The sequence below is a fragment of the Leopardus geoffroyi genome, chromosome D3 (genome assembly GCF_018350155.1).
Source record: "Leopardus geoffroyi isolate Oge1 chromosome D3, O.geoffroyi_Oge1_pat1.0, whole genome shotgun sequence".
Taxonomy (NCBI): Eukaryota; Metazoa; Chordata; class Mammalia; order Carnivora; family Felidae; genus Leopardus; species Leopardus geoffroyi.
In genome coordinates this window covers 14,611,974-14,636,283 of record NC_059339.1, presented here as the reverse complement: position 1 = coordinate 14,636,283, position 24,310 = coordinate 14,611,974, and the positions used below count along the sequence as shown (strand labels likewise).

Sequence of the window (24,310 nt, the reverse complement as noted above, 5' to 3'; positions counted from 1 at the left end):
AGAAAAAAAAAAAAAAAAAAAGCCCCTAAGGGGCACCTGGCTGGCTCAGTTGGAAGAGCATGTAACTCTTGATCTCTAGGCTGTGAGTTCGAACCCCACATTGGGTGTAGAGATTACTTAAAAAAATAATAAAACAAAACAAAATGGTACCTAAGCAGTGATGGTTTTGGGCCCCACCAAACCAAACCCCAGGGGCTTGTCCATGGGTGGTAGGGTTTATCTTGGTTGAGATTCTAAGTGAAAAGTTCCCCATTTCACATTAGAGATTTCAGACATGATTATTTATAGCTGTGTCACATGTCTTGACTTTAAACAATTTTTTTGTTGTTTATGCGGCTAAATTTCCCATCATGCTAATACAGAGTACAGTAATAAGGCACTGACGATGCTCAGATCCAGGAGGGTCTGAAAAATTTTTCCATCTGCAGTGGAAGGTGCCAGGCTGCCCCCTGGTGTGCAGATAGAGAACTACATCTCTGCATTCTTCTCTCTTGAGACTCCCAGGATCCTTAGGACCCCAAGGCCCAGAGACCTTATTTTGCACCCTCCCTGCAAAGGCAGGTGGTGGGCTCGGCATGGATGTGCTATTTCCAGGAGTGCTGTGTTTCTTCACTTGCAGGTGGAATCTTTGGACCTTTTACAGTTCAGCTCTGCATGGACTTGATTGAGGGCGACCTAAAAATAAATTAGGGCACCTGGCAGGGTGAGGACATACAAAGACCGTTTCCAGTTGCGCGTCTCAAACTTGACCTCTAGGCTGTTCGGACCCTCTGCTTCAACACAGAGTTCTTGTGAAGAAGGCACGTGACTGGTAATCAGACCCTGAGTTTAAATTCTGACGTGGTGCTTCTTCAGTTGTGTGATCTCGGCAGGATTCCAATGTCTCTGAGCCTCAGTTCCCCATCTGTAGCATGTTAGTAACAATCTAACGCCTACTTCAGCATTGATGTGGTGCTCTTATAAGGGAGAATTCTCGAAACCATTGTGGAAAGTAATTTATTTACTGACATAGAGGGATGAAGCTTTATCACTGAAATCCCCCCTCCCCGACCCCCACCACCCCCCTCCCACCCCCGAGTGTGGAGGTCAGTGCCCCTCACACCCTCTGGGGCAAAGAATCAGCGTTTTTGTTTTCCCGATACTTTGTAGCCAACGCTTTTGTAAAATGTAAAATGACTTAGCGGAAAGATGAAAGGGACCGAAATACCCAAACAAAGTAGGAGCCTCACTTTGAAAATATTAGATTCAACAGACATAAAAGCACTCTGTCAAATAGCTATCGAAGTAACTAAATGCTCTCAATTTCTGTATTTATCGGCAGGCGGCTGGCCTTGGGGCAGGAGTCCTCAGGCCACAGCTAGAATAGCTGGTGTAGCCTTGCCTTAGGGCAGGGAGGATGTATAATTGATTTTGTATCCCTAGCTCTTGGTATTTAGAAAGCACCTTAAAAAAAAAAAAAAAACAAAACCACCACATACACACACACTGTAAATGAGTGAATGACAAGCCTTGCTTCTAGACTAAACATAGAACTCTCATAATTATCATCCTGTGATCATGGCACGTTGGTCTCTTAATTTTGCTGTTCTCTTAATTTTGCATCCTTGGTACCTAGGCTAAACCCTGGCTGCTCTTCTGTTCTGGCTCCTCTTAGCTGGCCTCAGGATTTGTGTTTGCACGTCTGTCTCATCTGCCCCACTGGGAGCTCCTTCAGGCCTGGATTGGTCCAGGCTGCTCTTGGGATCCCCGGGGCCCTGGACAGGGTCGTGTGCCTCAGTGCTGCTCTGTAAATGCCTGCTGCTCACAGGAACCCACAGCTCTGGAAGGGAGCTGCATGGCTAGGGTGCTGCACCGTCTTCCAGAACTCAGTTTGTGCCCTGGTTTTATTGCCTAAGGATCCGGATGCTTAAGCGTATCAGGGAAACAAACTGCTTTCATTACATAATGCAGACAGTAGATGGATGTCTCTTAAGCTTGTCTGACCCTCGGAGTCATTGGGATGCTTGTGTTTTTTATGAAATCTTGGCCCTTCCCCAGATTCACTGAATCAGACTTTCTAGGAAATGGGTCTGGAAGGTTGATTTTTTTTTAAAAATTTTTTTTTAATGTTTATTTTATTTTTGAGACAGGGAGAGACAGCATGAACAGGGGAGGGTCAGAGAGAGAGGGAGACACAGAATCTGAAACAGGCTCCAGGCTCTGAGCTGTCAGCACAGAGCCTGACGCGGGGCTCGAACTCGCGGACCACGAGATCATGACCTGAGCTGAAGTCGGATGCTTAACCGACTGAGGCACCCAGGCGCCCCAGGAAGGTTGATTTTTGAACAGACACCTCCAGATGATTCTTATGGTCAGGAACTTGGGGAAGGAGGAAGCTAATATGTAAAATCATCTGATACCTTGGAGAGCTGCAGAAACTCTATGGCCCTCAGTCTCCTCATCTGTAAAATGGGATATCACTTTGTAAAGATTCAATGAAATAATGTCTATGAAATGCTTAGTAGATATGTAACTATATATATTATATATAGTTATATAATTACATCTATAGTTCTACAAAGTATAAATTATTACATGTATAACAGAGTTATATATATGAATTTAAAAAAAATTTTTTCAACGTTTATTTATTTTTGAGACAGAGAGAGACAGAGCATGAACCGGGGGAGGGTCAGAGAGAGAGGGAGACACAGAATCTGAAACAGGCTCCAGGCTGTGAGCCGTCAGCACAGAGCCCAACGTGGGGCTCGAACTCACAGACTGTGAGATCATGACCTGAGCCGAAGTCGGCTGCTTAACCGACTGAGCCACCCAGGCGCCCCTATATATGAATTTTTGTATATAAATTTTTTTAATGTTTATTTTGAGAGAGGGAGCAAGTGGGGTGGAGCAGAGAGACAGAGAGAGAGAGAATCCCAAGCAGGCTCTGTGTGTCAGCACAGAGCCCGACATGGGGCTCAGTCCCACGAACCGTGAGATCATGACCTGAGCCCAAATCCAGAGTCAGACGCTTAAGTGACTAAGCCACCCAGGCACCCCATAAACGTTTATATGCAAACTTATTTAATGAAATGGTTGACATTTTACCTATCATATGTCTATATGTCTATATCCATATCTATATCTATATCTATAGATAGATATCAAGTATTGATACACGTGATTTCATGTAATCTTCAGAAATACAGTAAAAATATAAAACTTAATGAAATGGCTGACAATGCCCGTGTCTCTCTTGTTGGTAAATGTCTGAGTTTCATGAGATATGCAGCCACTTATCATATAATTAATTCAAGCTTATGGAAAAATTGTAAGATACACATGCACAGAAATAAGCAAATAAATCTCACCCGCAATAACCCAGAGATGCAACGTAACCTTTTCTCAACTTTAAACGGGGCATCAATTGAACCTGTATGGCCGTGTCACTGTGAAAATTAAATAGACAATTCATACGGAGTGTTTATCGCAGCATTTGGCTCGGGGAGAACCCCTGTTGGCTGATTGCTGCTGTTATTCTAACCACCAATCTTGGGGACCTGGTGGGGGCAGCTGCTGATTCCCAGGGCACCCATTTGGGAAGTGTTGTTTGCTCTCTGCCTAGTCCAGCTTCACGCTTAGGGTGGGTTTCTGGGATTTCCCCCTGCTTGGATGAGCTGCGCTCCTGTCCTGAAAGGACAAGGTATTCGTGTTCCTCTTTGCCTCAAGGGGAAGCCCTGGTCCTGTGGCAGCCCTCCTTGCCCTTCTTCCCTACTCTGTCTGCTTCCTAAACCCATCTCTCTGCCTCGTCCCTAATGCATCAGAGTGAGGGATGCCCCTGGATTCTTGGTCCTGGGCAGGTGTGGGTCTGGTCTCTGGGTGACTCTGGAAACGCCTCCCAGAATCCAAACATTCCTTCAACAGAGAGTTAGGGCACGGTATTTGTGTCGGGGGAGGGCTCAGCCTGCCTTCTGCACAGACAGTATCTCACGCAATGTCTCGGCAGGCCTGGGAGGAATATGTCCATCTTACCAATGAGAAAGTAGGGGCTCAGGGAGCTGACATGACCTGCCAAAGTCTCGGAACTGGAATTTAGAAACTCACTTCTCCCACAACACGTGGGGACCTTCCCGAGATGCGTGAAGGGTCCATGCCCGACTTTGGATTTCCACTTCTGTGGGAAGGACCCATGAGCAACCCCTAGTGCAGCATCCTCGTTCAGGGAGGGAGCTCTAGATCATGCTGTGGCTCCCTTACTTAAATTGTTGTGCGGATCTGGGTAAGTCGTTTAACCTGTGGACACCTCAGTTTTCTTGTTCACAGAATGGGCTCAGAACCCCAGCCTCACCACTAGCATTGTTGCGTGGGATTAAAAATGAACAAACACACTCAAAGCACTTACCCCACCGCGCCAGGCTCACCGCAAGTATTTAGTAAATGGTGGCTGCTCTCCCGGCTATGATTCCTGAAAATGCTTTGTCATAGCCGACAAAGATGCCCCCAGCAGACATCACAGAACTGCTCCCATCATGGGCTTTTGACCCTGCTATCAAAGGAATCCTTCATGCAGAAGATTAAAAGAGAATGAGATAGATCTGTATGAACTAACAGGGAAAGATTCTCGAGGCTTGCTACTGAGAACAAAAAATAAGGTACAATTTACATGAAAAAAAAGAAAAAACAACCCTACACACCCAGTTCTGCTGCAGAGTTCACACACACACACACACACACACACACACACACACACATGAATGTGCATAGAAAAAGGGCTGGACAAACTAGTCTCAGTAGTTACCTCCATTACCTCCAGGGAGAAGACAGCCAGCCTTAGCTGAGTGAGCAAAGGGAGCCTGGCTTGGCCTTACCTGAAATGGTCTAGCTTTTTTTTTTTTTTTAAACAAACAAATGCTTGTTAAGTAATTAAAGTTAAAGTTATCCTTTCTGCAATATTGCGGCTTTGGAATCAGACTTGGGTTTGAATCTCAGCTCTCCACTTACTAGCTGTGCGATTATAAACAGAGGACTTAACTTCTCTGTGCCTAATTTCTCCACCTGTAAATTGTAGATCTTCACAACATCCACTTCTGGGAATGGGTGGATATCCTGCTAGGGTGCATGTTAGCCCTTCAGCCGGGGCTTGGCACGTGAAAGTGCACAATAATGGGCCTTTTATTTCCACACTCATGCTTATTTGATTTACACTTCCAGATCTAGAAAGGGCTCCTTCACCCTTTAAGATATCCAATGTCTTCATTATTAACCAGTTATTTTTTTTAATGCTTATTAATTTATTTTGAGAGAGAGAGAGAGAGAGAGAGAGAGAGAGAGACAGCACATGAATGGGGAAGGGGCAGAGAGAGAGAATCCCGCACAGGGTCCACACTCAGTGTGGCTCAGTCTCAGAACAACTGTGAGATCATGACCTGAGCCAAATTAAGAGTTAGATGCTTAACTGACTGAGCCGCCCAGGTACCCCCATTATCAACTGGTTAAAATGCAAGAAAAACTGGGATAAATTTTATGACAGAATAGGTAAAAGGAAAATGCCAGGGAAGATTTGATAAGGGTTTGCTGAAGAAGGTGACATTTGAGATGGACTCTGGAGAAAAAGTCAGATTTCTATGAGTGGATGGAGCGGTGTCTCAGTTAGCTGTGTATCCCACTAATGCTGTGTAACAAACAACCACAAAGCCTTAGTTGCATACAACGTACACATTCACTGACCATGCTTCAGGGGGTCAACTGCAGACTCCCAGTTCTTCTGATCTTGGCTGCGCTCGCTCACAGCCAACAGCCAGGCAACAGTTGACTGTTGCCTGAGCTGAGATGGCTTTGTCTGGGATGTTCGGGCAGACTTGACTTGGCTCTATGTAGTATCTCCTCCTTCAGCTGGTTCACCGATTAGCCTGGACGCGTCCTCTCGGAGATGGCAGGTCTAAGACAGCAAGTAGAAACACGCAACGCCTTTTTCTACCTGCTGAGGCTAGAAGCGTTGCCAACTGATGGAAGAGTTATGGGCGCAGACTCTGCCTGTCTCGTGAGCTAATTGTAGAGGCACATTGCAAAGGTACGGAGGCAGGAGGCATAGAGGAATTGGGGCATCTGTATAATCTTCCACAGGGAGGCATAGAAAGGACTTCCAGATGGGGGAGCCTGAGCAAAATCATAGAGAGGTGACATTTGAGGTGCTATGTTGGGGAATTGGATGGAAATGAAAGAGGTGAGGAAGGAGAAATGGACTGCAGTTGAGCCCCGGATAGTGTCTGAATTTGAATGTTATTCTACAGAACAGTATTTCCCAAACTCATCAGTTGGACGCCACCATTGTGCTTTTTGCCATATCTTCGTATGGACTTTAAGCCAACTCAATTTTATTTTACTTTTTATTAAAAGAAATTTATGTTTATTTATTTTGAGAGAGAGAGAGAGAGAGAGAGAGAGAGAGAGAGAGAGAAAGAGAGAATCCCAAGCAGGCTCCATGCTCATTGTGGTGCCGAATGTGGGGCTCGAGCTCAGGAACCGCGAGATCATGACCTGAGCCGAAACCAGGAGTCGAACGCTTAACTGACCAAGCCACCCAGGCACCCCAAGCCAACTCAATTTTTAAAAACATACATATATTTAAAAAGAAAACATTATGCAACTAGCATAATAGAAAACTGGTACCACTTGCCCTAAATGGAAGGCAGTCAAGAAAATAAACACAATGAAAACAGAAGTGTCATTACTTTGTGCTCACTAGTTACCTGCCCAAGGCAGTGTCCTGTTCTCTATTGTAAAGAGAGATTAGCAAATGTTAGAGATGCAGTGTCACCAAGTAGAGATTGCTTCCTGGTTATATGGTCAGAGGGGTGAGGAGAGATTTGGATAGAGACGGACACTCTTACTATGGGATCCATTGTTACTCAAAGTCACGCCTGGGGAACTCCTCAAGTTATCAGTGGTACCCACACTTGGGAGGTGCCGCTATTCAAGAATGGGTATTTGAGGGGCGCCTGGGTGGCGCAGTCGGTTAAGCGTCCGACTTCAGCCAGGTCACGATCTCGCGGTCCGGGAGTTCGAGCCCCGCGTCAGGCTCTGGGCTGATGGCTCAGAGCCTGGAGCCTGTTTCCGATTCTGTGTCTCCCTCTCTCTCTGCCCCTCCCCGTTCATGCTCTGTCTCACTCTGTCCCAAAAATAAATAGACGTTGAAAAAAAAAATTAAAAAAAAAAAAGAATGGGTATTTGAGCAGGGTATTGACATGCCCTCCCCCCCCCCCCCCCCCCCCAGCTCCTGCCATTCAACATCAGGGCTTAGTCTGGTTTTTCAATCTTCTGTGACACTGAATGCTTAATTAAGGGTATAAGAAACCTGGGGCATCTGGCTGTCTCAGAAGAGCGCGCGACTCTTGATCTTGGGGTTGTGATACCGAGCCCTGTGTCGGGCTCTGTGCTGACCGTGCAGAGCCTGCTTGGGGTTCTCTCTGTCTCTGTCTTCCCTGTTCATGTGTGTGTGCACTCTCTCCCTCTCTCAAACTAAATAAATAAACTTAAAAAAAAGAAGTTGAGATAGCATTGTTTTTATTTATGTCAAGAAGCCACATTCTTATTTCTTTTGCCATATCTGAAATCCAACACGGGCATATATAGGCATAGAATAATAAACAGTAAAACTCTTTATTTAGGAGAAAAGCCTGAGGAAGGCCAGTTAGCAAAAATCCCAGATTTATAGATATTGTAGACAAAGTAAGCATGTATTACTTTTAAGCAATTTCTGTAAGTTGGGTGGACTTAAATCGTATGAATTTCAGAATCAAGATTTAAATGATGAATTAGGAAGACAGTTTTTTTTTTAAACGCAACCAAAAGCACATTTTCTTGCAGTATAACTTTGTGCGTTTTAAACTTTGGAGAAAGGATACATTTGATCTTTAAAGAATATACATTTTGAAAGGTGCCTGGGTGGCTTAGGTTAAGCATCTGACTTCAGCTCAGGTCACGATCTCACGGTTCAAGCTCTACATTGGGCTCTGTGCCATCAGCACGGAACCCCTGTCCCCCCCACCCCCTGCCCTTCTCTGCCCCTCCCCCCCCTCAAATAAATAAACATTAAAAAAATCTTTTAAAAAAAGATTATACCTTTGAAACAGATTAATTTTAACTTTTTGGAAATGCTTTTGGGGATGGTGGTAGTTAGTAAATTTGGGGCATAACCCCTCCAAGGTAACTGTGGAAGATGCTTGTGACTTCTGTAGCACAAAACCAGCACCACCGCTATGATTCGGAGTGGTTCCTCAGTGCCACTTTGCACGAAAAATCCCTTTTAACCCTCCCCACAATCCTGTGAAGTAGGTGCCCTTTAATCTTCATTTTTCAGGTGCAAAAACCGAGGTTTAGAGCAGTTTTGAAACATACGTGAGGTTGTGAGCAGTGCAGCAGGGATTGGAGCTCAAGGTAGCCTGGGTCTGGTGCCGAAGGTTCTGGCTCTTCCCTGGAGTAAGACACCGCCTCTTACTCCCAACACACTAGCATGAAATGAAAAATGAAAGACTGGCACAGGAGCGTCATCTTCCTCTGGTTCTGTATTGTGCTCTTCTGGTTTTTCAGTTATTACTGAGCCCTCAAATCAGTGCAAAGGAAGCGAGTCTGCAAGGTGCATTTACTGCCAGTAAGAGATAGCGTGATCTCAGGGTCTGAGAGATCCGCTGTGCTCTTTCTTTTCTCTCTCTCTGTTTTTTTTAATGTTTATTTTTTTTTATTTTTTTATTTTTTAAAAAAAATTTTTTTTCAACGTTTATTTATTTTTGGGACAGAGAGAGACAGAGCATGAACGGGGGAGGGGCAGAGAGAGAGGGAGACACAGAATCGGAAACAGGCTCCAGGCTACGAGCCATCAGCCCAGAGCCTGACGCGGGGCTCGAACCCACGGACCGCGAGATCGTGACCTGGCTGAAGTCAGACGCTCAACCGACTGCGCCACCCAGGCGCCCCTTTAATGTTTATTTTTGAGAGAGAGAGAGAGACAGAGCGCAAGCTGGGAAGGGGCAGAGAGAGAAGGAGACACAGAATCCCAAGCAGGCTCCAGGGTCCGAGCTGTCAGCACAGAGCCCGACGCGGGGCTCGAACTCACAAACTGTGAGATCATGACCTGAGTCGAAGTTGGACGTTTAACTGACTGAGCCACCCAGGCACCCCTGTACCTTTTTTTTTTTTAATGTTTATTTATTTAATTTGAGAGAGAGAGAGACAGACAGAGAGAGAGAGAGAGAGAGAGAGAGAGAGAGAGAGAGAATGTGCATGCACACAAGCCAGGCAGGGGCAGAGAGAGAGAGGGAGAGAGAATCCCAAGCAGGCTCTGTGCTGTCGATGTGGAGCCCGACGTGGGGTTCCATCTCACAATTGTGGGATCATGACCTGAGCCAAGATCAAGAGTTGGACGCTTAACCAACCGAGCCACCCAGGCGCACCAATGTACTTTTTAAAACACTGTTTTCAAGTTTTAAAATGACTAACTCTGCTTCAGTAACAAGCCAGCCGTTATTCCATGTGTGCATGTATGTGAGTATTTCTGTAGGGTGCATTCCTAGGAGTGCAATCCCTGAATCAAAGTGAGTGACTATTAAAACTGAGACGAAAATCAAATTGCCTTCTTGTGGCATTCTCAGTGGTTTGTCCCCCTCTTGCTGGAACTAGATAGCATAGGTGCTAAAGAAACCATTGCTCATTTTAGACATTTTCCCATTAATAAGCAGGTAATACATATACACTGTGTTTTCTTTTTTAGCATTGTCTCATAGGACACCAGTTCCTTTGTGTTTTTGTTAATGTTTATTTTTGAAAGAGAGAGAAACACAGAGCATGAGCAAGGGTGGGCAAGGGGCAGAGAGAGAGGGAGACACAGAATCCAAAGCAGGCTCCAGCTCAGCTGTGCTGACAGCTCAGAGCCTGATGCGGGGCTCGAACTCACGAACTGTGAGATCTTGACCGGAGCCGAAGTCAGCTGCTTAACCGACTGAGCCACCCAGGCTCCCCTATACATTGTATTTTCTAATTTTGCTATAGAGAAGCAAATAGAAATCTCTATCAATCATCTTAGAAAAACTTTTTAAATATTTGTTTACTTTTGAGAGAGAGACAGACAGAATGTGAGTGGGGGAGGGGCAGAGAGAGCGGGAGACACAGAATCCAAAGCAGGCTCCAGGCTCTGAGCTGTCAGCACAGAGCCTGATGCGGGGCTTGAACTCTGAACTGGTCAAGATCATGACCTGAGCTGAAGTTGGACACTTAACTGACTGAGCCACCCAGGTGCCCCTCAATAAATAATCTTAATATTTATTAATCTCATTGTTAATAATCTTTACTAATCCTAATTATAATAATTTTAGTGATCTTAATATTTATTAGTAATCTCATTATTAATAATCTTGATCTTAATCATAATTGTTATTAATCTTAGTAATCTTAGTCACCTGTCTTTCTATGCACCTGTACATGTATAGTTTTATAAAATTCATGCATTATTTATACATTATAAATATTATACATATTTTATATATTGTTTTTAATGATATGCGATCATATGGACACATTGTAATTTATTTACATCATCCCCTACTGTTGAAGAGTTGGTTTGTTTCCAGTCTTTCATGGCTATTATCAACTTAGAGCAAAGCTTCATGAATATACTTACTTATTTCTTTAGTATAAAACCCTACAGCAACACTGTCGTTTAGAAGTACATCGAGAGTGCCAGATGTGTGCCAAGTGTGTAATTTTAAATTTCCTAGTAGCCACATTAACAAAGAAACAGATGAGGGGAGCCTGGATGGCTCCATAGGTTAAGCCTCTACTTCGGCTCAGGTCATGACCTCTTGGTCCATGAGTTCGAGCCCTGCGTCGGGCTCTGTGCTGACAGCTCGGAGCCTGGAGCCTGCTTCGGATTCAGTGTCTCCCTCTCTCTTTGTCCCTCGCCCATTCATGCTTTGTCTCTTTCTCTCTCTCTCTCAAACATAAACATTAAAAAGAAACAGATGAAGTTCATTTTAGTAATGTGTTTTATTTAATCCGGTATATGCAAAATACTATCATTTAAACATGTAATCAGTATAAAAATATTAATGGGATATTTTACATTATTTTTTTTCCTACTAAGTCTTTGAAATGTGGTATGGATTTTACACCTTTGGCACATCTCAATTCAGGTGCTAAAATTTCAATTGTATTTATTTATTTACTTTGTTTTTTGAGAGAGAGCATGTGTGAGTATGTGAGTGGGGGAGGGGTAGAGCGAGAGACACAGAGAGAGAATCCCAAGCAGGCTCCATGCTAACCACGGAACCTGACGCAGGGCTCAATTGCATCATCCTGGGATCATGACCTGAGCTGAAATCAAGAGTTAGACACTCCCCAACTGAGCCACCCAGGCACCCCTAAAATTTCATTTTAAAGTAAAGTGTAGGTCTATTAAAATAGCAGTTATATTTAGCAGAAAAATATTTTATATGGCTTCCATTTTTTTATTAGAAAAAAAAATTTTTTAATGTTTATTTTTGAGAGAGCACAAGCAGGGAGGGGCAGAGAGAGAGAGGGAGACACAGAATCCAAAGCAGGCTCCAGGCTCTGAGCTGTCAGCACAGAGCCCGACGCGGGGCTTGAACTCATGAACTGCGAGATCATGACCTGAGCCAAAGTCGGATGCTTAACCAACTGAGCCACCCAGGTGCCCCTGGCTTCCATTTTTTAATTTCAGTGAAATAAAATTTAAAATACCATTTTGGACATTTCACACAGACATTAGATCAATTTAATTTTTATAAACCAAAGCAGAGATGGGAGTATGTCTGGGTTTAGGATCTGAGAATCCACTGACATGTGTCAGGATCTGAAAAAATAACTTAATCTCAAAAATGAGGTGACGGAACTCAGGAAAGGATGAGGAAAAAAGGAAATTCTATTCATTAGGGTAAATAGGCAAAAAGTAAGAAAACTTTGTACAAATCAGACATATGTGAAAATCTCCACAAGACAGGCAGGGATGCTTGAGTAAGAAGTCAGTCCAGCAGGAACAGAGGCCCATGATGGGAGCATCCAAGCAGGACAATGGTCCAATGCACTGGGAAGTTAAATTCAGCAGATTGAGCAAATAAATAAAAATACTGAGGATTGTTTTTCTCACTGCCTGAGAAGAGTGATACAGATGTGGGAAGAAAAAAGGATAGAATAAACCCTATGGTGTTGGATTGTGATTGGAGGTATTGATTATCGATGCATATAGATGAAAAAATAAATATAGGCATAAACTTGTGCATCGACATATACATAGATGCATTTCACATGCACACATCTATTGCCTAGGTTGTCCACTGAGGGGGTTGGAAACGATGATACCCCAACATCAGTAAGCACACCAAGCACCCAAATCTTGGCTTCTAAATACCATTTCCCACTTAGAGGAACCAGTCAGTGCTCCCCCTTGGAGAGAGGGCTGATTCCATAGCTGGGGCTGGAAAATTTTTGTGTTGGAAATCAAAGAATGATTGTGTATACATCAAAATATATTTCTTTCAAGTGTTTTTGGTTTTGTTTTTTTGTACCTGTTTAAAGAAAATGGTTAAAATAAGTCAGAAAATAAAAAGACAGATGGGAGAGTTCTGTAGATATCTTAGTCGAAAGCTTTGCTCTGATGTACTGATAGATCAGACCCTATTCATTCAGAAGTAAGTTAGAGAAAAAACATTCTTTTTGGCATTTTTGATTCTAAAGCTCTAGATTGAGAGGCATCTGAATGGCTCAGTCAGTTAAATGTTCGACTCTTGATTTTGGCTCAGGTCATGATCTGATGGTTCGTGAGATTAAGCCCCACCTTGGACTCTGTGCTGACAGTGTGGAGCCTGCTTGGGATTCTACCCCCCCCCCCCCCCCCCCCGCTCTCTCTCTGTCCCTTCCTTGTTGTGCACACACTCTCTTTCAAAATAAATAAACTTAAAAAACTCCCAAAACTCTAGATTGAGATTTCAAATGAGAATTGGAACATTGATACATACATTAGCTTGATGTAATTTTGTGCCACTGTTGCAATGGAACGTAGACTTATCAAGAAGAAGGCAACTTTCATTTTATTAGTAAGATGAATCAAATTAATATTAACTTAAAAAATGAGTTTTCAGGGGGCACCTGGGTGACTCCCTCGGTTGAGCGTCTGACTTCGGGTCAGGTCATGATCTTGTGGTTTGTGAGTTCTAGCCCCACATCGGGCTCGCTGCTGGTCAGCCTGTCAGCGCAGAGCCCGCTTCAGATTCTCTGTCCCCTTCTCTCTGCCCCTTCCCAGCTTGCGTTGTCCCAAAGATAAATAAAAGACTCTTGAAGAAAAATGAGTTTTCTGGTTTCTTCCAATGGGCTTCAGTCTCAGGCAAGCTCTCCCATATGGCAGCAGGGCTGGCCCTGGGCACCTTCTGCTCTGATGATATCCCTTCCCCACCCCCAACTGAAAAGGGAAGTGAGGGCTGTCTCCTGAGCACTTGGGAAGGGTAGCTGGGGAGGGTCCTTGGGGGACCCAGTCTGGCTCACTCGTTATCCTTGATCCAAATGCCGTGGCCAGGCCTGGGTCACGTGCCCACCCTGCAACCCGGGTGAAGTAGGTTGGTGAAACCAGCCCTACGGGAACCATATGGACTGGGATCCCAAGAAGGAAGGTTCCCCCCAAAAAGTTGAAATACTCTTTTCAGCAAGAGGGGAACGCAGACTAGCCGAACAGAAGCAACGGATGCCCACTCCCATCATCCCCCGCTCCGAATTTTGTGGTCTTAGAATTCCAGGATTGCCTCCCTGATAAATGTTGGCTGACAGTGCTTTGAAATGCCAAAGGCATTTACACACCTACGGATTTCATTTTTATTTCATTTAATGATCTTTATTAAACTTATTTTATTTTTAAATGTTTATCTTGACAGAGAGAGAGAGAGAGAGAGAGAGAGAGAGCACGTGTGCTCACGTGCAGGGGAGGGGCAGAGAGAGAGGGATTGAGAGTTGCTGGGCTGGGCCTCACCAACCGTGAGATCATGACTTGAGCCGAAATCAAGAGTCGGATGCTTAACTGTGCCACCCAGGAGCCTGCAAATATATTTTAAGTTATAAAGATGACAGTGGGCTTTGGGTAACGAGTGAAACCAAGCAAAAATATATTTACATTTAACCACTTTTCCTCACCCCATCCACAGAGTCTCCTGTCGCTCGTTGGCAGCCGGGGGGCCTGTCTTCCCTACCGGTCTCTGCTCACAAGCACGTGGATTGCCTTTCTTTTGTTAATGTTGTTAGTTTTTATGTAACTAGTTTTCCTTTCTTGTGTCAAGGCATCTCTCTATAAGCATGGGTTCACGTCCATCCATTTCTAAAAAGAATTTGTGAATTTGTGAATATTTGCATGTGAATTAAGATTCACATAGTGCAAGAGGGTTTAAGTGAAACGTTTCTCTGCTGTACTTTTCATCTCCGTGGCTTATTTATTTTCTACCTGGAAGTTTGTACCTCTTAATCCCATGAAAAATGCAGCATTGGGAATATAGTTAATAATATTGTGATCACTTTGTATGGTGACAGATGTCACTGCCCTTCCCCACTTATGATAGTGCATAATGCATAGAATTGTGTACATTGAAACGAATCCAATACTGTATGTTGATTATACTTCAGTTAAAAACTAAAAAAAAAAAAAAGCAAAAACATGTTTCTCCCACCCTTCTTTCCCACTCCTCACTCTTCCGTTCCCTGGACTATTAGGAATCCTCCCAGAGAGTGTCTGCAGGTATAAAGATATGTAGGGACGCCTGGGTGGCTCAGTCGGTGAAGCGTCTGACTTTGGCTCAGGTCATGATCTTACGGTTCGTGGGTTCGAGCCCTGTGTCGGGCGCCGTGCTGACAGCTCAGAGCCTGGAGCCTGCTTCGGATTCTGTGTCTCCCTCTCTGTCTGCCACTTCCCCACTCATGCTCTCTCTCTCTCAAAAATAAATAAACATTAAAAAAGTTTAAAAAAAGATTTAAAGATATGTAAATGTAAACATTTCCCACACGCATGGGAAACTATTTATTTTTATTTATCAATGTATCTCAGAGACTGCTCTGTATGAGTAGGTAGCACGCTTCCTCACTTTATTTTATCGCTGCAGAGTTTCCTTGTGTGCATATACCTGCATTTATGAATCTCCTGCTGATGGACCCAGGGTGTTTTCCATCTTTTCCCATTGCAAGTAGAACTGTAAGAAATATTCTTTTTACAGTCACTTTGCACAGGATGGCGTCTCTAGGTGAGTTCTTAGAAGTGGAATTGTTGGGTCCAAGGATTTGTGCAGTGGAAATGTGGAAGATTGCAGCCCAAAGGCTCCCCTCAATAAAGTGCTACCAGTGCGTGTCCCTCCTCACTGCTGTGACACCAGTCTTTAAAATAGGAGTTGCAGGGGAGCAGCGCGTGGGTGGCTCAGTGGGTCAAGTAACTGACTCTTGATTTCGACTCATGGTCATGATCTCGCGGTTGGTGAGTTCGAGCCCCACGTAGGACTATGTGCTGACAGTGTGGAGCCTGCTTGGGATTCTCTCTGTCTCTGTCTCTCTTTTTCTGCCCTTCCCCCTGCTTGCTCTCTTCCTCTGTCTGTCAAAGTAAATAAACTAAAAAAAATAGAATGGGAGTTGGATGGTTTTCGGGCAGGGTGAAGGCAATGGGGAGATTCTTGCTTGTTCTCCTATGCTGGTGTCTCTGAGATGTGTCCTCTGGTCTCCTCTGTGTCTCCCCAGAGCAAGCTGGTGAAATACTTCAGCCGACAGCTGTCCTGCAAGAAGAAGGTGGCCCTGCAGGAACGCAACGCCGAGCTGGACGGCTTCCCCCAGCTCCGGCACTGGTTCCGGATCGTCGATGTGCGCAAGGAAGTCCTAGAGGTGACTAGAGACCGTCCCCTGTCCCCTGCCCCTTACCGGCTGATGCTACTACCTCGGAGAGATGGTTTTTGCCTGTGCCTGGCATACGGTAGGCCCTCTGTAAATATGCATTGGGTGAAGGCACAGAGGATCTTCGATGCTGTCCGGATGGTTAAGAGTGTGGTTCTCCGTTCAACTGGGTCCTCTTCCAGCCCTGCTACTCATTAGCTCAGTCACCGTGGCCAAATCACGTTACCTCGTAGACCAGTGCTGCCCAGAAGAACCTTCTGCTGTGGTGGAAATGTTTTGTACCTGTGCTGTCCGATACGGTAGCCATGGCCACGTGTTTGCTCTTGAACACTTGAATTGTGATCAGTGCGTGTGTCATTAGTGTGGCCAGTGGCCACCATATTGGGCACCCCAGACTGAGGGCCTTACTTTTCTCATCTATTAAGTGGGGTAATGATGGTCTCCTCTTCTGAAGTAGCTCGTATGACAAAATGAGATGATCCATCTAAAATGTTACACTCACTCTCTGGCACCTAGTAGCATTCAGCAAGTATCAGCTTGTTATTATCGTTGAAAACTTTGGTAGTAATAGGAGTGGACCACGTCCCGAAAATCTCAAGGATGGTGAGATTTTGTCCTACCCTCTTGGATCCCAGGTCACGGCTGTTTCCAGTAGCCAGTCCAGCCCGTCCCAGTGAAACCCACTTACATTCGTTGAACACATGGGGCCAGGCATTGTCCTAAGGGTTTTACACCCAGGACCTCAACTGTTGAGGCTGTTCAGACCCTCACAATGACCTTTTGAGGTGGGGATCGTTATCCCCATCGTGCGGATCTGGAATCTGAGGCTCAGAGATGAAGCGGCTTCCCTTGCTAGTGGGTGGATGGGTCTGGAAGCTTGGGGAGGACTCTGGAGCATGTGGGAGGCACTGTGATTTCTCTCCCTCTTCCTCTGGCCTGGGACTCTCTGAGCTGGGTAGGAGCGAGGGTGCTGGGGGCCCCTGCGTGGCTCAGTCAGTTAAGCTTCTAACTTGGGAAGTTTGGGAAGCTGACTGCTGTCAGCTCAGAGCTGGCTTCAGATCCTCTGTCCCCCTCTCTCTGCCCCTCCCCCTCTCAAAAATGAATAAACATGAATAAAAAGGAGAGCCCCCCTCCCGCCCCCGCAGGACCAAATGCCATTTCTCTCAGTGCACACTTCTTGCTTGAAACGGCCTTTGTTTTTTCCAGACCTTGACCTCTGTGACAGCTCCCCTGAACCCACCGGATCCTGAGCTAGACAGAGGACCCACACATTGCCCCATCCCTGCCCCCCATTTCACGCATGCACACTAGATGGTGTTTGATTGTACGTTATTTCATTCCCAGGATGGAGGTTTCATGTGAATATTCTTAAAATGAAAGGTCACATATAACTACAGGCAGAACATCTTATTTTATTTTAAGTTTATTTATTTATTTTGAGAGAGACAAAGCACGAGTGGGGGCGGTGGGTGAGAGAGGGAGAGAGGGAGAATCTCAAGCAGGCTCTATGCTGTCCTCAGAGCCGGAGGCGGGGCTTGAACCCATAAAGCCGTGAGATCATGACGCCAGCGAAACCAAGAGTCAGGCGCTTAACCGACTGACTCCCCCCCAGGCACCCCCAGATAGTACATCTTACTTGCACGAGCCAATTCACTTTTGGGAGGCTTTTGGGACCATGTATTTATCAAGTGGGATCAATACAGAAACACAGTGTTCTTGTCCAGGGGTTGAAAACTGGTGGCCCCTAAGCTGTATGCGACACACAGACATTTTTTGTTTGTCTGATACAGCATTCTCAAATTTTTTTTTGAGCTAATATTTAACAGCTAAAGAGTTTGCATTAAAAAACCCAGATCTCTGACTTCTCCTGAAAAAATCCGAATCGCTGAACACACCAACCTAAATTCCCATCTGGTGGCAATGAGCTGAACAGGTCCCTACTGGTTAGCAGTTTTGCTCATGTACATTTACCTGGCCTGCAGATGCCCCAGCTCTGGCTCCTACAGTAGTCTTTCCTGTCCTGGGTCCAAGGCCACTAACTGGGGGATAGGCAGGGAGCTGGGCTTCCAGCCCTCTGACTGCAGCTCCTGTGTGAGTCCCCCCCTCCCCCCCCCCAGGTCCCCTTTCTGAGGAGGAACCAGCAGTATGGAAAAGGCTCCCAAGCAACTGCCTGAGTTCCTTTCTTCCTGTGTGACCCTGGGCAAGTGGACTAACGTCTCTGAATTTTAGCATCCTAATTACAGGCTAATGGTGATGATAAAAGTACTTACTTTATGTGGTCTTTGTGACAAAAGAAAATCCAGGAAAAGCACTTTAAACAGTGCTCCATCCACTTCATTTTCATTTCTTATTATTCTTTTATCAAACAGATGTGCATCTTCGCTTTTAGTCTGGGTTGTTAAGGCTTTGTCCATTTTTGATGTCATTATTACTTCTGTGATTTTTTTTCTGCGACCCCAACTTTTCAGTGAAAATCGGATATTTGGGGGGTAAATTATGGGATTACAGTGCACAAGTGAGTCCTGCAGCGAAGAGGAGAATTCTTTAATGTTGTGAATGAGTTCTTCTAAATGTGATTCATTTTGTACCTTCAGATCCTGGACTATCACTTTTCTTAAAGTGGGGTTTATGTGCACTGCGTCCCTATATGAGAAACCCCAATTACTGTTCTCTCCTGCTCCCTGACCTCGTGCGCTGGAAGGGCACTGACTGGGCTTCGTGGCTTTTGCCCTGCCTCTGTTTTGTGGGGGGTGGGGGGTGTGGGGGGGTGGATTTTTTTTTACAAATGCGGTTTTCCCCCTTCTGGCTGCCAGTTTATGTGTGTGCATTGGGGATGTGTGTGTGGGGCGGCGGGGGGGCGGGGTAGGTGTCCGATTTTGTTGTAATACACAGGTATGGCCACAAGAGGACAGAAGTAATCCACAATGTTGTCCTAGAGTCTCCGTCTTTAGGTATTTAAAATTCTTATTTAAATAATAATATATGTAAAAACATTGCATACCATTAACTGCTATAAAACGAAGGCTCTCCATTTGATACACATGTATAGATGTCAATGCATAAATATGCATAAATGCATGAAGATGCATAAGTATCGAAGTTTGACAAATTTAAAGGTACATCTATCTATATTATGGTGTCCAGGGACACATCATTTTGGGAAAGGGGGTGTGGGAAGGGACACCTGCCCAAGACATTTATAGCTGGCAATCCTACTGGTTCTGTTCCCAGCTGATCTCTCCAGAGGTGTCCCTGTCCCCACCCTGTGCTATACCCCAGCCTTACCATTTTGTCTTAGAATACGGACCCATGCCCTGGGGGGCTCAGTCACCAGTCCAGTTTCATTTCCAGCACATACCCACAGTGTTCCAGATTACTGCCCCTTAGGGTTCCTAAAGCCCCAGTCTGGAATCTCGAATGGGTGGCTGGGGAGGACAGCCACCGAGAGACTTGGGCTATCCAGTTTGCTCTGCTCCAAGTTTGCCTTGCGCTGGGGACAAGCCAAGCTGAACAGGAGACACAGAGGGCCATCCAAAGACAAGGAAAGTGGAGCCCTGCCCATAAAGACTTCAGAAGCTACTGAGGGGGACAGATAATTAACTATCACCATCTATGGAGCGCTAGCTATGTGCTAAAGATAGGCGCTACCTTACAAAGTACAAGCACTTAAGACACCCTTTGTAAAGGTGAGTAAAGTGAGGTTCAGAGAGGGTAAGTGACTTGCCTGAGGCAATGAGTGGCAAAGCTGAGATTCAAACCTCAAACGGAGGCCTGTTGGACCCAGGAGTCAGAGACCCAACCTTCCGCACAGGGCCGGGTGTTCCGCTGGGTACCACTAGAGGGCAGCACAGAGGCTCAGCCCACTTTCCTTCCCTCTGGGTGCTTGAGGTCCCTTCACGTTCACCGAGCTCCTTACTTCCCTCCTGCAGGAAATCACCCCTGGCCAGCTGAGTCTGGAGGACCTCTTGGAGATGACAGATGAGCAGGTGTGTGAGACCGTGGAGAAATATGGAGCCAACCGGGAGGAGTGTGCCCGCCTCAATGCCTCCCTCTCCTGCCTCCGCAACGTCCACATGTCAGGTGAGCGGGCCTTGGGGATGGAGACCCCTCCCCAGCACATCTGCCTCGGTTCCTCCAGATTTCTGTGCCCACTCTGCAGGCCAGGATGAGACGGAGTCAGCTTTGGATGGTAAATTCCACTCATGAGCAGAGGAGAGAGGAGCAGTGGTGGGGTCAACTCTTGGAAGCTCTTGCTCAAGGAAGAGCTGAGGTCAGAGAGCATTTGGATCTGGATAATAAGGGCCCAGATGTGGAAATACAGGGTGTGCATAGGCATACAGGGTCTTTTTACCAGAGACATTCTTAAATGCCTTTGTATTTGGGTCTGTATCCATCTAACTTCTTATTTTATCTTCTTCTTCTTCTTCTTCTTATTTTTTACCTAAACCATATACATTCATTGTAAAACAAAACAGAAAATAGATAAAAAGAAAATGACTGCCCAAACTCTACCCCCTAGGGAACTTACTGTTGTCATTTTGGTAAGTGTTTTCGTGTAATCGTTACAGACAAGTGGGTATGTGCATAACTATTTAAAAAAATTTTTTTAATGTTTATTTATTATTAAGAGACAGAGCATGAGCATGGGAGGGGCAGAGAGAGAGGGGGAGACACAGAATCAGAAGCAGGCTCCAGGCTCTGAGCTGTCAGCACAGAGCCTGGTGTGGGGCTCGAACTCACGATCCGCGAGATCATGATCTGAGCTGAAGTCGGACTCTCAACCGACTGAGCCACCCAGGTGCCCCACATAACTATTTAAAAAAAATTTTTTTTAAATTTTTTTTAATGTTTATTTATTTTTGAGACTGAGAGAGACAGAGCACGAATGGGGGAGGGGCAGAGAGAGAGGGAGACACAGAATCGGAAGCAGGCTCCAGGCTCCGAGCCATCAGCCCAGAGCCTGATACGGGGCTCGAACTCACGGACCGTGAGATCCTGACCTGAGCTGAAGTCGGACGCTTAACCGACTGAGCCACCCAGGCGCCCCTAAAAAAATTTTTTTAATGCTTTATTTATTTTTGAGAGAAAGAGAGACAGAGCATGAGTGAGGGAGGGGAACAGCGAGAGAGGGACACAGAAAACGAAGCGGGATCCAGGCTCTGAGCTGTCAGCACAGAGCCGGATGCAGGGCTCCAACTCACGAGCCGTGAGATCATGACCTGAGCCGAAGTTGGACGCTTAACCAACTGAGCCACCCAGGCGCCCCACATAACTATTTTTAAACAATAGAATTAGGATTATCCATGCACATTTTGAAACCTGGTTTTTTTTTTTTTCACCTCATGAAATAACTTCTGTGACTTGTTTCATCAGTTTGGGGTCCAAACTGTTAAGAAATAAAATTCAACTGGAGATCAGTTGCGAATCAGGCAGCATCCTTTCCAGCAAGTAGAGAAGTTGTACAAAATGGAAGGTTTTTATAGGCAGGAGGGAGGGACAAGGGAGTTCTTAACAAAACAAAAAGGAAGATTGTTTCAGGAGAGGTTAAAACTAATTAAGTCCGGGTTTGCTATCTTGGGAGAATGACTCAATTTTGGGCGTGTTTTTTTTCTTCCTTAACATTCTCTTTCTTTGATCTTTCCCATTAATTGCTCAGACCCCTGTTTGCCTTTATTAGCGGGACATCAGATATCATCTTCTTGAGGCCTCCTGCTTCTCCCTAACCTCATGATTTCCCCACAAATTCTGGGGCCTTTGCAGTCCTAAGGGGTCAGCTGGGCAAACACCAGCCAAAGGTTATTGGTCCGTCTGCCTGCTTGTTTCCGTTTCGGCCACAAGGTGTCACTGTAGAACTTTAGTCTGGGGCAGTCAGGCAGGTGCTTATTCACAGATGCCTTTGCTGGACTCAACGTGGAGCATTCAACAAGTATTTACTGACTACTGTATTCTGTTCCAGCAGGGCTGGAATACAGCAGTGAAGGAAAGAGAACATATATGACACAGGTTATTGGCCCAGATCCCCGTGCATGCCCTTTTGTATTCTTTCTTCCTAGCAGATCCTTATCCAAGCTACAATCAAAGGGACCCTGAGTTGGGGGCTGTCCTGTCATTGACGGATATGGTGGCATCCCTCGCCTCTACCTGCTAGATACCAGGAACACCCTCTCTTCCCCCAGTCCCGGTCATGACAAACAAAAATGCCTCCAGATAGTCTGGTGAACATTGCCACGTAGCTTTAGAGAAAGTTCGTCTCAATTTATGCCCCTCCCCTGTCCTTCCTCCTTGCCCCCTACAATGCAGGAGAGTGAGGACTGAGGTTAGGTTCTTAATTGCTTTTCAGAGTTCAGTTTGCATCTTCTCACAGAGTTGGCTACTGAGTTTGGAGAAGCCCTTGTAAGTGGAGCTGCCCTCCGTGGGTTGAACACTCAGGCTTTGTGACATCCTGGGCTGGGTGAAACCTTGAGAGGGCCTCTAATCTGCTGTTTTTCAGTTTTGATCTAGATGCTCAGAAATGAGGGGCGCCTGGATGGCTCAGTTGGTTGAGCATCCGACTCGTGATTTTGGCCCAGGTCATGATCCCAGCGTTGCAGGATCGAGCCCTGCGTCGGGCTATGCACTGAGCGTGGAACCTACTTAAGATTCTCTCTCTTTAAAATAATAATAATAGGGGCACCTGGGTGGTCAGTCGGTTGAGCGTCCGACTTCGGCTCAGGTCATGATCTTGCAGTCTGTGAGTTCGAGCCCCGCCTCAGGCTCTGTGCTGACAGCTCAGAGCCGGGAGCTGCTTCGAATTCTGTGTCTCCCTCTCTCTCTCTGCCCCTCCCCCGCTCATGCTCTGTCTCTCTCTCTCTCTGGCAAAAATAAATGAACATTAAAAAAAATAAAAATAAAAATAATAATAATAATAAAGATACACAGAAATGAATCAGATTTACATTGTACACACATATACACAATGTACCCACACAGGTACGTAACTGAAATGAGTCTCATGGAATAAGGAATTACCATCAAACTCATTCTTACCATGCACACTATTTAATATTCTTTGCTTTTTTATTCTGTGCCACTTACCAAATACTGGTAATGACTGCCACTTTTATGTCACACCTCACTTACAGGTTGTGAGCCATGGTTTGGGAAACACTGATCTCTTTGATCCTTGTAGGGAAGAAAAAATTTTCCCCCTACCCTTCTTGGTACTGGGCTGGGAGGGCCTCTATAATATAAGACAGATTAACAGGAGAAAAACAAACAGAAGTTCTATATACATGGAAGAGCCCAGGAAAACTGAGTAGCTCGTCAGAGTGGCCCATCTCTAGCTAAAGACAAAAGAGGGTGTTAGATGGGGGTGTGGGAGGCAGTTATGGGACGTGACCAGGAAAAGCACAATTAACAAGGGTAAGGTGGTTGTGTGAAAGAAGTCTCTGCCGTCTCCACTGATAGGAGTTTGTAGAGATTTAGAGTCACGTTTCTGATGCTGACGTGTGGAGGTTTCCCTTGTAAATGTCAACATCTTTTATAAAAGCGTGACTTCTAATCCGTTTTCAGAGCTTCACCTGTGTCTGCTGTTTCGTAAAAATAACCAGCCTAGGGGCACCTGGGTGGCTCAGTAAGTGTCCGACTTTGGCTCAGGTGATGATCTCACAGTTCGTGAATTCGACCCCTGCATCAGGCTCTGTGCTGACAGCTCGGAGCCCAGAGCCTGCTTCCGATTCTGTGTCTCCCTCTCTCTCCCCCCCCTCCCCTCATGTTCTGTCTCTGTCTCAAAAATAAATAGAAAACATTAACGATTAAAAAAGATGATCAGCCTAAAATAACCCTTATGCCGAAGAGACATGCTTTGGGGTGGCCGGTTCAGTTCCCCTTCACCCTCCATGCCTCTACCAACTCTTTCCCAGGCAGCTCAGATTCCGTCTACGGGTCCTGCCTCTGATGCCGGCCTTACGGCCACTGGGGGCCTTGACGGCAGTGGCCAGGTGCTGCGCGTTTGCCCAAATCCTTGGCACTTAGCGCACAGGTCGGCATGAGGGGCAGCTCCACTCAGTACCGCATGGGGTGCGTCACATTGAATACAACCCAAAGAACTCTTTATTACTTGTTACAAGTAAGGGGAGCCCTCGAAGCATCGCCTCTCCCAACAACGAAACTGGGGGAGTTTGGAGCCGCGGGCGCGTGCGTATTCACGGAGGGGCTTGGCAAAGGACATTTCGGTCTAGAATTGGGGCGAAAGACAGAGTCCAGCTCCTGGTTGATGGAAGTCACGGGGCCGGCCAGGGTCGGCATCCTCCGTACTCTGGCTCCAGTGAGTCCCATGTCTGCGTGCTCACAGGGACTGGAATCCTGCAAAAACAACACAAGGGTGGGCATTAGGTCAGTGTTTACTTTCGAAACAGCACTGGGAGTTCTACCACTG

General features: G+C 45.7%; 1 protein-coding gene across 3 annotated transcripts in view; it reads left to right on the top strand.

Annotated features, from left to right (window-relative positions):
- The window catches only part of KSR2 (kinase suppressor of ras 2), a 442,708-nt gene that overhangs the window by 75,790 nt on the left and 342,608 nt on the right, over positions 1-24,310 (top strand). For all 3 annotated transcript variants that reach the window (XM_045459434.1, XM_045459431.1, XM_045459432.1), the window contains exons 2-3: positions 15,745-15,885; positions 19,824-19,974. In XM_045459434.1, the coding sequence (XP_045315390.1) occupies positions 15,745-15,885; positions 19,824-19,974 (292 nt within the window). The remainder of the gene's footprint in view (positions 1-15,744; positions 15,886-19,823; positions 19,975-24,310) is intronic.